Source organism: Tribolium castaneum, chromosome 3 (assembly GCF_031307605.1).
Source record: "Tribolium castaneum strain GA2 chromosome 3, icTriCast1.1, whole genome shotgun sequence".
NCBI classification, from domain to species: Eukaryota; Metazoa; Arthropoda; class Insecta; order Coleoptera; family Tenebrionidae; genus Tribolium; species Tribolium castaneum.
The window spans coordinates 21,852,397-21,864,808 of record NC_087396.1 but is presented as its reverse complement, the minus strand read 5'-3'; the positions used below and the strand labels follow the sequence as shown (position 1 = coordinate 21,864,808).

Below are 12,412 nucleotides of genomic sequence, written 5' to 3'. Positions count from 1 at the left end.
TCCGAGCCCGAAAGTCCCTAAAAATGATCACTAAAAATAGTTGAAGAAATTTATATTTCAAATTTTGTCGTCACTCATTCACTATCGCTTGTTCGTGCTTTAAACAAAAAATAATCATAAATTATTAAGTTTGAAAAGAGGCAAATAAAACAGTTTTGGCAAATTGTTGAAGGTTTTTATTAATGGTAGGCATAATAACCATCACAGAGCGCCTCGTCTGTCACATCGTCACCAGACGGCGACTTCCTGTACCCATCAATGTCCACACAATATCCCTTTGAGCCCGTCTTTTGCAATTTTTTATAATTACCATTAGGCTCACACTTCAACGACTGAGATTTCCCCGCTTCTTCGAAAATTTTCGTGTCTCTTGCACAATCTATTAATAATAAAAAATACTGCCCGGAAAAGTACAACAAAACCCAACTTACTGCAATCAACTTCGTCGTTGCCATCAGAAGCCCACGACCCAATTTTACTATTATCCCTCCAAGTGCAATAAACCCTAACAAAAGCACAGTCACAAACAGGAAAAAAAATTGCAAATTCTTACGCCCCCTCCACGTAAGTATAAGCCCCGTAACTGCCGTCATCATCGCACAAAAAATCAACAAAACTTGCAATAGTTCCGTGCAATTTTAGCTCGTAAAGGATGCGTTTTTCGGCATAGAGTTTGCTTTCGCACTGGCGGAGGTATTGGCTGCCCACCGAAGCCGAATCGTCTTTAATTAAAAATAACTGATCAATTTCGCGGCGAAAAATTAGTACATACAGCACGGCAATTTCGAAATTGCTTTCAGGGGAACCACCGGCGAGGTTAAATCCCCGGTTTGCGCGTCCGCACACCAACATTGCCCACTGATTACGTCACACTGCAGGGGCTCATAATTGCCCATTGCGTCACAGTGTAGACTATTGAAATATACGGAATCGCCCATGTCTGCTTTTTTGCGGCTACAAGCTACAATTTTTTTTATAATGTTTTGGAAGTTTGTGGACAAGATACCAACCGCACGTCATATTTTCGGCCTGATTTTGCCACTGTTGGCCGAAAAGCCTCTCCCCTTGAGCATCAAAGCAAAAACATCTGAAATCTGTAACTTACAACAAAAAACACACTGGAAATACCAACCGTCCAGTTGTGTATTCCCCCTTGCATTGTTTCGCCCCGAATTTGCCATCCTTGGCGCACTCGCTCGGTCTATAGACCATTTTGTCGTACCTTGTTTGAAAATATTTAGCACAAATACCTTAAATTTTAGTATTTTTAGTAAATTGCTTAAAATATTTGCCATGTAACCTGGTCTTGAAAATTTATCACACTTGGGTAATCCAATTTTTGAGACATCCTCACTAAAGTAGTCAAGGCCTTGGGTGAAACAGTCTTGCGGTAGCAAATCGGACACGATTCCGAGATGCCCTGTATATTGTTGCGCGGAAAAACGCACCAAAAGTGTAAAAACAGTCGCGCTAAGCAAAATCATTTCTTTATTTAGCACTAGATTTCAAAAGAATTTGCGTTATCGCGTGCGATAAGTGATAATCGTGATAATTTATCAGATTTTATCTTCGCGCTACTGGCACTGACACCAATAGTGGAAAAATAAAACGAGCTGTTTCGGGCCCCTGACCTTTCGGTCGTAAATAATTGGGGCTTATTCCTCTAATATTTTAACAAAGAAATTTAGCATGTCTTAATCACGATTTAATTTTTGGTACCTCGTGTCACAACGGGCGATTTATTATTAAAAAAAAATAAATGATTGAATTAGTGTTGGTGGCGATTTCGGTCTGATGCACTCTCGCGCCCTCGCCATTGTTTACATTGACGTTTCCCACTGACGTTTGACGATTTGTTTGCCTCGTAATGCCTCGTTTAAATTCATGAAACTAAATTGAATAAGTGGAGTGAATTACAATTCCTACCATGAAATAATTCGTTTAATTAAGCCCGAATCCTCCCCGTGTCGCAAACCCCAAGCGAGGCAAGTGCCATCAACCACTAATTATCAATAATCTTAGTCATTTTTCCCCACAATCTTTGATAAAAAGTTATCGCAATGTCGAGTGTAAATATTTAAGCGATGCCATGTATGGGTTAAAAGCGTCCAAGGGACTCTTCTTCATCCTGCTCTTCAACTCGGCTTTAGGTAAACAACCAGCAATTTTTCCGGACTTTGCCCCCAACACCCCCTTTTCAGGCGAATCGTGCGACCCCACCGCCCTGCCTTCGCAATGCCCCGACTCGCAACTGTGCGACGAGGCCACGCGCACGTGCCAGTGCGCCCCCGGCTTCACGCGCAACGCCTCGGCCTGCGCCCCCCTGGCGCCCACGACCCCCAACACCTCAAGCCTTGTTGCGGGCCACCACAGCGGCCCCATCGTCGCCGGAATTCTCATTCCACTGGTTTTAATACTCCTTGTGATATACGCCATTTACATTAGTAGGAAGTACAAGTTAGTAACGTGGTTGCAGAGGAAAATACACCAAAGAAACAACAACTACGACGAGTTCATGATCGGGCAAGAGGACGACGACCCGCCCCTGCGCTAATCACCCATTTTGTGCCATTTCTCGCTCTCACAGCCCCCCTGATTAATGGAGCTTGTTGTGTTACCATAGTTACCAGTCAGTAACTGTGGAAACACATAAGTCAAGTCACCACTGGCAGGACGTAACCAGCCAGGTGACTGAAAATCACGGAGGCTGTGTCCTCTTATTATACCAAAGCTGAACACTTTGTAATCTAATAAAACTAATTTATTACTCATTTATTTATTTTCTCTTGCGCTTATTGGACGATGATGAGGTCACGGCGGCTGGGAGCGGAATTTTCAGAGTCATGGCGTTCTTGTTTTTTAGGTGGGGACTGAACGCTAGAATACGGCCCATTTCTTGCAATTTTTTCACGCCGATTTTTATAACTTTGGCCAGTTGTTCTAAATCAACTTCGTAGTCAAACGCAATCATTGCGATAACGAGAATGTAACAGACTGTTTTGTCCCTCATTGATACTGGACGGGTTCTAAATTATTTTTTTAGTGTTGAGAAATACCAAAAAAAAAAAACATTCACCTTCCCGTATTTGAAGAGACCGTAAAGTGGTCCAAAATGTGGACATTTACTTGTTGTGAAGTCGGGCAAATTACGAATTTTTTCGTTATACTTCTGGCCGGTTTTGAGATGAATTTTATTAAATAGTCGAGGTATAAAAGTAGTTCGCACTTTTGTACGTCTGGAGAGGACGAGTTTTGCATTTGTGCGAACTTTTCCCGAACCATTGGAGCCAACCTAAAAATAAATTAGTGGGAACCCACACAAACTACAATGTGGTCAAAAATGGTTGTTCATCAAGTCGGCTATGGAATTCAAATATCATAGGTGGCTTGATGAACAACCAATTCTGAGCAGTGTATAAACTGACTCTGTAGAATCCAAGTCCGAGTCAAAAATTTCTCTAGTTTCTTTTTCCAAAGAATTTAAAATTTTCAAAGGCACGATTTCGTTCAAAATGTATACTTCTTCCCGACTTTCGGCGTCTCGGTGAACTGGGGGCCTGTAAGCACTGTCATTTTCGGCCCTTTCGACAATCAAAGGCCCACTGTCATCAATTTCAATTCCTGAAATTTTATTTCAGGCATAGGTACAGTTTTTCAGATTTTTACCGGCAACTGTCTGTTCTAATTGCTCTCGAACGTCGTCAATGTTCATTTTCATCCTTTCCCTCTGTTCGGTGATTCTTTTGATTTTTTTGGACCCAAACGCTTTGTGCAACTTATTCACCGAATTTACATTTTTCTCACTTATGCTCCCCCGATTCTTTTCGGGGAATTGCGGTGAGAGAATCACGCTGTCCACTGCCACCAGACGCACCTATAATTTTTTTTGGCACGAGTTACACACTATATTTTTACTACTTTTCCAGTCCTCCGATTCGAAATCAGCAAAAACCGCTTGTGGAGGTCCTGGTCCTGGTCACCACTGACCCGTCCCGTGTACAAAAGCTTTTTACTAGCCGCCGCGACGATTGTGTCACGATTTTCCCTAAAAATCGCGGTTTTTAAGTGATTTTCTTGTCCTTCCTGAAGTTTGCTATTTTGAAATTCCACTAAAACAAGAAGTTAAGGCAAATTGGGGCTGCGTGGGGCTCACCGAGGATCGGGCGTGAGCCCTCGTTGTCCTCAACCTCGGATATTTCGTACATTTTAAAATTAATAAATCAAAAATTAAAAAAAGTCGTGTCGCTGTTTAACATAACCTCATCGTGTTCCCACGACCGAAAGCGCGCAAGTTCGATTTTTTTATTCGAGAAAGATGACAAACGAAGGCGTGATTAGTGTCAAAATATGCAAAAACAACGTAATTTTGAAGTGTTTAAGCGAAACGATTCAACTGAAAAACCACAACTGGGGGAACTACATGAAATCCTTAAAGGCGGTGCAAAAAAATGTCAACTTGTCCCTGACGGAGCTCGTGGAACAGGAAAAAGCCGGTGACGGTAAAGGTTATGTTTAAGTTGTCAAACCGTGAAATCGCAATTTGTAGAACAAATGAATGAAGACTACGATGAGGACGAAGAAGATGACGAAAGTTCGGAAACAACGAAGCGAAAGTCACGCGACGGAGAGGCCACAAGTCCGAAAAAGGCTAAAATTTAAGTGTTGAACCGCTGTACTTAATAAATAAATTGAATTTCGTGAAAACCGCTGTTTTTCTGTGCCCGTCAGTGTCGCCAACCTGGTGACTTCGCCCCAAATTTTGCCTCAAAAATGTCCATTTGGAACTTTTTTGAGGCATAACCTTTCGGTTTCATTACATGTAATAGATACACACCACAGAATAAGAATAATTAGCGCAACTTCTGGCAATTACCGAAGTTAAATTAGCTTTCCGCTGTTGGCGCCTCTGCCATCCGCCATATTGTTTGAATCGTCAAACAACTGGATTGGACGAAGATATGTAAAAGTGATTGGTCATTAGAAGCGCCCAATTCTTAAATAATCGCAGCAATGTCCGTGTATTACTTAAACACGTGAGTAGTGCGCCCCCGGCCCCAAAGACCTCACATTGCCGTTGCAGCGCCGAGACAACTGACGAAAAAACCGAACCCCAATGTGTGGAAGACCAGTGCCAGACCCAGAGCGAGGCCCAGAACGTCCTCAACCAATTCTGGCCCAAAGCAATGGAAGACATCCGCGCCATACGCAACGTAAACCACATTTAAACCCCAAAATCCACCCCTAAACAAACCCCCGTAGATGGACCTGAAGCAGCAAGTGCTACCACTCGCCCGAATAAAAAAAATCATGAAACTGGACGAAGACGTGAAGATGATCTCAGCCGAAGCCCCCTTGCTATTTGCCAAAGCGGCTGAGATTTTCATCCAAGAACTGACCCTAAGGGCTTGGATACACACCGAAGATAACAAAAGACGCACGTTGCAACGCAACGATATCGCGATGGCAATTTCCAAATACGACCAGTTCGATTTTTTGATCGATATAGTGCCCAGAGACGATATGAAACCAGCGAAGCCCCGTGAAGACGCCACCAGGACGTCGAATTCGGACCAAGTGTATTATTTCCAGCTCGCGCAACAACACCACGCCAACTTGCAGCAAAACACAGGCGCGGGGACGGCGACCGCCGCCACCGCCCCCACGACCGTCACCCAAGCACAGGGCGCCATCCAGATCGTGCAGCCCCAACAAGTGCAAACCGTGCAAGTCAATGCACTTGATCAGGTACCACGATCGTCTAGACGGCTGTGTAATGGTTTTGCATAGCCTTCTAGGGAACTATTTTACAATAAAAAAAACTTTTCTCGTTTTCGAAAAATTATGCCAGGCGCTGTTTTAGAACGCGGCCAGTTCATCGCCTCCTAACACCTCAGCCCAAACTCCGGTCTTAATACAAGCGGGACAAGCAATTGCACAAAACCAGCCCGGAAATGTGCAAATTGTGCAACAAATCGTTACACCAAGTGGGGAAATACAGCAAATACCGGTTCGTTTTTTGTCGTGATTGTCGTTTGTTAACAGTTTGTTTCAGATAAATCTGACGCCGCAACAGTTGCAAATGATTAAGATGCAACTTCAGGGCAATACGTCGCAACCTGTCATTATCCAGACGGCGCCGATTGCGACGTCACAGCCACACTTGATTCAAGTAGGTTGAGTGTTACCAACCTAATTTTGAAATTACGATTGTTTTTCAGGTGGCACAGCAGGGTTCAGGTCCGCAGCAAGTGTTTCTCACGCAGAGTAATGGTAACACAGAGAGTGAATAATTGTAAGGTGTTTTTATTAAAAATTGAAAACCGATTTTCTGTAGTTTTATTACAAACCAACACTTATAAATATCTTTACAGTAATATCTATACAATATTTGCAAATATAATACAAAAAATATACGATGAATTTCGATTTGTTCCCTCAAAATAACACTTTTAGGCATTATATAGATAATGTATTAATTCACATGAATATCGCAGAGCGTTAAAATATCACTCAAACCGCGTCAATTTTTGAGTAGTGATCAAAAATCTTGCGTAAACCAGCAGTGCCTCAATTAAGTACACGGCAAGACAGAGAAAAATTTCGTCAACAATAAAATCTGAAGCGTCAACAGTCATATTATATACATTTAAGGCAATAGTAGACACCGATTGGCACAGTTGGCAGTCTAAGGCAACTCTGCTCACGTGCCACAATACTGTTTTACTTCCAAGAAGCAAGTATCACATTTCAAATACTGAGCTAGAAAAATAAAAAACTGTGCAAGGGGACGCCCTTACACAAAAGTCGCGGATCAGGAATGCGATCGCACATCGTACGATTTACTAAAACCGGGCTTATCGATGTCGAGCATTCCCGAATCGGACACGTCGGGGATTTTCGTGCGGTAGGCTTTAGACGGATGGCAGTACTTGTAGTAAACGAGGAGGAATGCAATCCCCAGAAGGAACGCCACGATCTGCGCACCCGCTGCCCCGTAATACAGGAGCGGATTGTCGCTGGAATTGTTCGTTACACACCTGTGATTAAAAAATTAAATTGACAACCCTGAATTTTGGGGAAATTTTCTTCTACGACAGTTGCCAGCTTGATAACTTTTACAGTTTATTCTTCTTTATAATCAACAGTAGTTGGTACTATTCATAGTTGAAACATTCCGTATTACCAAAAAAACTATTTATGGTAATACCAACAAAAAATAAACTATAAAAACTAAAATTCTAATTACCAAACGACCAAGGCTGCGGTATTCTCCATGAAGCAGACGAGGTAATAGGCGAGGTATATGTATCTAGTGGGCCCATCTCTTGGCGAAATGAACGCCAAAACATAGGCCAGACCTAGACTTATGGACAGAAATACTTCCTCGCAGCGGCTGCTGCAGGCCGATGGGTGGTGTTGGCTCAAGGTCAACCATATGGACATCACTATCCAATGGAGGGCACATACGCACCCCATCCATGCTGGGAAGATCGAGGCTAAAAGACTCAAAGCCAATACTCTGGATACTGAAATAACCAAAGTTATTTTTCATGGCTGAGTCTGTAACCAAATCTTACGTGCACTCATGAGGTGCCAACAGAACGCAACTAAAGTCCCTCCCCATTTGATTTTTTCTTTATCGTCTCGGGCGTAACGCACCGATCTGTGGTAGGATGTGAGAGACCATGCGATCGACATCAAGGCGGCCACGACCGTCCATGACTGGATCACGATGACATCTGTCAAAGAAGGACATTGGCAACATAAAGTTAGCAATTTGTTTGCAGCACTCGCTGCGCTCGTGCTGCAAACAATTTGGTGGAAATTGTCATTTCCGCTTGGTAAGTAGTAATTTACCAATTTTGAGTGGAACTTTGTCGGGGTGCGTCACATGGATTAAGAGAATCATCAACTGGATGATGGCCTGTGGCGCCGCGTGGAGAAAACAGTGATACAGCCTTAAGAGCGCACTGTTCGTGTCTTCGTCCAACATTCGTCGATAGAGAAAGGACGATCCGACAATTTTGCTCTGAATTCCATAAATGAGCGTATCGATGTAGCGAAGTAAAGGCGAGAGTTGCAAAAGGAGGAAAATTATCCTTACCACCCAGTGCACTAACCGGGTTTTACCAACGGAAGGATCATCATGATCTATTATGTACCTGAAATAGATGAAAAAATGGAGTGAGAGTGGTTTTCCTTTTAAGGAGACGCGATTACGTCAACAAAAACTTTCCAGTCGGAATTCCTCGAATGAGTCAAATTTTTTCTATTGATTGTTCACCGTGAGGAAAAATGTTGTTTTCATGCAAATTGCCACAGAGCGATGACCGTAACTAATTGAAAAAACCACGTTAATGAATCGATTTTTCGAGACGCTATAAATATTTCATTAGCTTTTCGGTAAAATCCCTGACCTCGATTGATGACACGTCAATTAGGAAAGCAACAATTCCAACGCAAATATTAGTCCAGCCATCGATTTTACTCAACTGGGACAAATTTGAATTGTTTTTATTAATATCGGTGACCATGGAATGCAAGTCTCGTCTTTAGATTAAATGTCAGATTTGTTATGAAACGTAAATAGTGTGATATGTACGTCGCAATTCGCTAGAAAAATATCGCAGTGCAAAAACACATCATTATTCTATGGCATACATTTTCAATTACTTGTAACGTAATGTTAGACAGATGCCGAATAACCAATAAGAAATCTCCACTTCCGTCTATTGTCAATTTCTCCGTAATTTGTTCCACTTTGGGTTCAATTAATTTCCAGAAATAATCAAGATTGCCGGATTACTAGAGCAGATAAGGAATTAAAATATATATTTTATCGGATTATTGCTTCAACCCAGTCTTAGTATGCAAGGCACAAGAAAATAAACAATTGCGATTATTCAGCAAGCCGGAATCCTGAAAAATAACAGTTGAGAGGATTTCCTATTTTCAGAACCTTTCAAGAGGCGAGATTCGTTAATCCAAACAATAATTATTTTTGATCCAAGCGGGCTGTAACTTTTGACAACCATTGTTACCAATTTAAGATTTCAAAGTGGCCTACTTGACAAAAATCGCAGTTGACACCCAACCCACTTGATCAAGAATCTAATTAAGTTAATTGAAACAATAGCATTGTAACCGCCTTTTTCCTTTCTGTTCTCATTCATAAACAAAAATATTTTGTTTTCATGCTATTTTGATGAATCCAAGGCTATTACGTTTGGGATTTTGAAATTCGATTCGTGGGAACACAGGTAAAATTATACCTTTGCCTCTAATTAGCAATTAATGGCGCAATCGTCCAAAAATAATTCTTTTGTAATTTACGACCCGTAAATAATGACAGTTTGCGATAAGCGAACGTTTTTACTGCGACTTTTATCTAAGAAAAAACACTTTCTTTGCAATAATTTCGTGGCCGTTTGTGTAAACATTCACAGATATAAAAAGTCTGGCAGCGGCATAAAGACGCAAAAATAAGTTTAATTCAATGCCAAGATCACTCAATGTTTTGATTGGTTCAGAAAATAGAACGGGAACGGGGAAAAAAATGATGCCGTTGCCATGCTAATCTAGGGGACTTTATTGTTTTGGAATTCAACAAGTGGCATAAAGGGTTGCCAAACATAAAGCACGTTATTTAAATGGCCGTGTGCACAATGGTCTATTGTTTGAGTCGTGCGGAGATTTTTGATAAGTTTTGCATTTCCGTATTTGTTTTAGTGACATTACATAATCACAACACAGTTGGTTGCAATTTTTTTGTTTTGTTTTGGTATGACTGTCAAATGTTGAGTAATTCAATTATTCAGGAAACGTCCGCTCGCAAATGTGATTGCGTCCGGAAGTCATTAAAGTAATTTTCTCATTACGTTTATGAATTGTCAAAAGTGACGCAAATGGCGGTGTCAATTACCAAAATGGCGCATTAAAAAATTGGTTCCTCAATTGGCTACGAACAACAAATCCAGAAATAGGCTAATTGCTTCAGCACCACCCAAGGAAAACAAACCGGCATCCGTTTTAAGCGCAAAAAGTCGACCCGAATGACTCATTTAGGTCACATAAAGCCCTTAAGATTACGTGCTTTTGGTCGTTAATTTATTATCATGACTGAAGGTTGAATCAGAATCTGGGACGTAAGGACAATAGAGAAAATGCGATCCTTTTTTGTAAATTCTCAGGCCTTGAAACAGTTTGCACCAATCGATATATTGATAAAGCGTCAGGGGTTCGCACGACTTTCGATTTTCATGCATTTCCGGCTTCGCCGGAAGCGATTAGCACTTGTTTTGGCGCTTTTCACCCCATAAAGAAGTGCTGCCAATTTTACGGAAAAAATATTTTTAACGTTTGAAATTTGATGAGTGAAATAAAAAAACAAAAAAAGCTTTATTGTAATAAAATCACAAATCGAGCGTCAAAAATACAAATAAATGTGGTAATTTTATCGACTATTTGCCATAATTTGAAACAACTAGTGACATTAACCACAGAACAGATTGTCAAAAAAATAAATTATTTCCACAGCAACAGGAAACGAAAACAAGTCATTACCGGAATTTTATCAATATTAAGTCGACTAAGCCACAAAATTGATTTTCTGTTTAACATTCATCTCTTTATACCGGGTGACTATGAAAGACTGATTGTCAAATTTGAAATCTTAGGCTGGCAACATTGACTATCAGATTAATGTCAAAATTTTACGCTTAATTGTAAGTCTAACTATTGTCCTAAATTAATTTTTTTTATTTTTTTTTATAGAAAAACAATAATATGCAAATAACGTCAGACACTTTATAGACTTTTTCAGTCATATTTTTAAATGATTTCCACAATGACATAAGACGGAGTACAAAAAGTACTAAAAGACTTTTTGTCATTTTTTTAGTAGTTTTTTAAATCGAAACAAAATGGCATTAAATTTCCCTAAACTATATTTTTTTTAATGTCTATGGAAGGAGTTTTCTTTTAAGGTTGGTATCATTCGGAAATAAAATTACCGTTGGGGGCGCCACTGAGCTAGGTCGAAAACAGTAACCATAAATGACGGGAAAATGTTTATTCGGATATTTTGAGCGTTGTACGAATTTTGAGGCTTCACAATTATTACATTGCCTATGCGGAATGATTATTGCATCTTTGATGCAAGAAACTTATGTTGACACATGAGAGATGACGAGGAAAACACGAATAACGAATGACTGTTTGGTTCACTTTCTTTATTGGAAAATTATTACAAAGACATTGAAAAGCCTACCTTTTGGCATAATTTACGTTTAAATGTACCAGCAGTTGTTAATCTTTATTGTAGTTTTGTAGATTTACCGCAGCATTTCATGATTTTTTCAGTGGAAAATTCTAACCTAAAATTCATAACACTTCACTAATTTATTGGTTTTTTGAGCCAAACTTTGTGTTCGCTGTGATCCATTACTTATAATCTTTAATTAGACAACTGTTTGATAACACTTTGTAATCAAAATTTAAATATTTTTCACTTTTTATCCACTTTCAAGTTCCAACAATAAACACTTTATACCACGAAAAACTACAGAACCAAAGTCAACGCTAGTATTTACCACCACGTACTTTTAAAGTAATTCTTTCTATTGTAAGTAATTAACACTATACACGCAAAATTGTTGAACAATTCATTAAATGTCAGTTAAATGTGGCATTACGAAAATTTCTTTACTGTTTTCGATATAGTTCAAAAGTCATCACCAGAGGGCGTCTAGTTAATTTTATTTCCGAATGGTATAATTTATGCCAACCTTTTAAAAATTAAAAAAAATTTACGCATTTTATGGAAAATGTAGTGAAAATTGCGGTTTTTCCCCCGGAAATATCGCCTTTCGATTCAAATGATATCCAATGAGCGTATTAAATAACAGCCATAAAAACTCTTACCATCTAAGGCTAACCGTGGTCACAAACAACGCAGGCACGAGAACGAACGTCAAAGTCAGTGCAAAATAAAGTCCATACCCGTAGATCGAGTAATAATAAAGCAAAACACACGCCAGAACCAAATCCAACACATAGGTTATGATCGATAAGGCAATACAGATCACGTAAAACACATCGAAATTGTGCCCCGTTTCGGTAAACTTGTCAGGCGACTCAAGCTGGGGCTTCATGTGTTCGATGTTGGCCAGAGAGGGGTCCCGCGAAAAGTGCACCACCACTGGATACTCCTCGGCCATGGCGCATTCTCACTTACACAACACTTGACATCACTTTTCCGACACTAACCTCCAACTGATGCGGTTTTCGAATTGTTGATGTGGAAATGCCCCGATTTCGAGCCTCCACACGTGTGGAAACACGCGTATTTGCACACACGGGAGGAAAGAAAGCGGTTAAGCGAGCGGAAAGCAAAATTTCTGGGGATGGAGGA

General features: G+C 40.3%; 5 protein-coding genes across 5 annotated transcripts; 2 read left to right on the top strand and 3 right to left on the bottom strand.

The window, feature by feature from the left end:
* Window positions 1–161: 161 nt before the first annotated feature.
* LOC655002 (uncharacterized) lies at window positions 162–1,562 on the bottom strand. Its single transcript, XM_961471.5, has 7 exons — window positions 1,301–1,562; window positions 1,133–1,250; window positions 1,011–1,087; window positions 773–961; window positions 554–722; window positions 432–505; window positions 162–379 (listed from the first exon to the last, which is right to left on the bottom strand). Exons 1-7 carry the CDS (start codon window positions 1,482–1,484, stop codon window positions 180–182), a joined length of 1,011 nt encoding a protein of 336 aa, XP_966564.2. The 5' UTR covers window positions 1,485–1,562; the 3' UTR covers window positions 162–179.
* A 236-nt stretch (window positions 1,563–1,798) lies between these two features.
* LOC103313889 (uncharacterized) lies at window positions 1,799–2,771 on the top strand. Its single transcript, XM_008198347.3, has 2 exons — window positions 1,799–2,150; window positions 2,202–2,771. The coding sequence occupies exons 1-2, from the start codon at window positions 2,090–2,092 to the stop codon at window positions 2,552–2,554; spliced, it is 414 nt and encodes a 137-aa protein (XP_008196569.1). The 5' UTR covers window positions 1,799–2,089; the 3' UTR covers window positions 2,555–2,771.
* Window positions 2,747–4,520, bottom strand: LOC103313887 (DNA-directed RNA polymerase I subunit RPA49). The gene is made up of 6 exons (XM_008198338.3): window positions 4,154–4,520; window positions 3,919–4,109; window positions 3,667–3,874; window positions 3,426–3,621; window positions 3,077–3,292; window positions 2,747–3,026 (listed from the first exon to the last, which is right to left on the bottom strand). Exons 1-6 carry the CDS (start codon window positions 4,203–4,205, stop codon window positions 2,777–2,779), a joined length of 1,113 nt encoding a protein of 370 aa, XP_008196560.2. The 5' UTR covers window positions 4,206–4,520; the 3' UTR covers window positions 2,747–2,776.
* Window positions 4,521–4,857: 337 nt separating this feature from the next.
* Window positions 4,858–6,324, top strand: Nf-YC (Nuclear factor Y-box C). Its single transcript, XM_961819.4, has 6 exons — window positions 4,858–5,033; window positions 5,081–5,210; window positions 5,260–5,745; window positions 5,861–6,007; window positions 6,053–6,169; window positions 6,219–6,324. The coding sequence occupies exons 1-6, from the start codon at window positions 5,011–5,013 to the stop codon at window positions 6,288–6,290; spliced, it is 975 nt and encodes a 324-aa protein (XP_966912.1). The 5' UTR covers window positions 4,858–5,010; the 3' UTR covers window positions 6,291–6,324.
* LOC655375 (XK-related protein 7) lies at window positions 6,321–12,398 on the bottom strand. The gene is made up of 5 exons (XM_961915.5): window positions 11,923–12,398; window positions 7,858–8,162; window positions 7,578–7,739; window positions 7,247–7,526; window positions 6,321–7,037 (listed from the first exon to the last, which is right to left on the bottom strand). The coding sequence occupies exons 1-5, from the start codon at window positions 12,216–12,218 to the stop codon at window positions 6,812–6,814; spliced, it is 1,269 nt and encodes a 422-aa protein (XP_967008.1). The 5' UTR covers window positions 12,219–12,398; the 3' UTR covers window positions 6,321–6,811.
* Between the last annotated feature and the right edge of the window lie 14 nt (window positions 12,399–12,412).

What these genes read in the sequence shown, in the direction of transcription:
- LOC655002 (XM_961471.5), bottom strand. Translation starts at nt 1,484, where the DNA reads ATGATTTTGCTTAGCGCGACTGTTTTTACACTTTTGGTGCGTTTTTCC. An exon ending in TGATAAATTTTCAAGACCAG is followed by an intron (nt 1,251 to 1,300) that starts GTTACATGGCAA and finishes CTAAAATTTAAG; the next exon opens with GTATTTGTGCTAAATATTTT. An exon ending in CAACGACGAAGTTGATTGCA is followed by an intron (nt 380 to 431) that starts GTAAGTTGGGTT and finishes TATTATTAATAG; the next exon opens with ATTGTGCAAGAGACACGAAA.
- LOC103313889 (XM_008198347.3), top strand. Translation starts at nt 2,090, where the DNA reads ATGTATGGGTTAAAAGCGTCCAAGGGACTCTTCTTCATCCTGCTCTTC. An exon ending in GCTCTTCAACTCGGCTTTAG is followed by an intron (nt 2,151 to 2,201) that starts GTAAACAACCAG and finishes CCCCCTTTTCAG; the next exon opens with GCGAATCGTGCGACCCCACC.
- LOC103313887 (XM_008198338.3), bottom strand. Translation starts at nt 4,205, where the DNA reads ATGTACGAAATATCCGAGGTTGAGGACAACGAGGGCTCACGCCCGATC. An exon ending in TCGGACTTGGATTCTACAGA is followed by an intron (nt 3,293 to 3,425) that starts GTCAGTTTATAC and finishes ATTTATTTTTAG; the next exon opens with GTTGGCTCCAATGGTTCGGG. An exon ending in GTCTCTTCAAATACGGGAAG is followed by an intron (nt 3,027 to 3,076) that starts GTGAATGTTTTT and finishes AAAATAATTTAG; the next exon opens with AACCCGTCCAGTATCAATGA.
- Nf-YC (XM_961819.4), top strand. Translation starts at nt 5,011, where the DNA reads ATGTCCGTGTATTACTTAAACAC. An exon ending in ACATCCGCGCCATACGCAAC is followed by an intron (nt 5,211 to 5,259) that starts GTAAACCACATT and finishes AAACCCCCGTAG; the next exon opens with ATGGACCTGAAGCAGCAAGT. An exon ending in AAGTCAATGCACTTGATCAG is followed by an intron (nt 5,746 to 5,860) that starts GTACCACGATCG and finishes GCGCTGTTTTAG; the next exon opens with AACGCGGCCAGTTCATCGCC.
- LOC655375 (XM_961915.5), bottom strand. Translation starts at nt 12,218, where the DNA reads ATGGCCGAGGAGTATCCAGTGGTGGTGCACTTTTCGCGGGACCCCTCT. An exon ending in TTGGCACCTCATGAGTGCAC is followed by an intron (nt 7,527 to 7,577) that starts GTAAGATTTGGT and finishes TGGTTATTTCAG; the next exon opens with TATCCAGAGTATTGGCTTTG. An exon ending in ACCGCAGCCTTGGTCGTTTG is followed by an intron (nt 7,038 to 7,246) that starts GTAATTAGAATT and finishes TTTTAATCACAG; the next exon opens with GTGTGTAACGAACAATTCCA.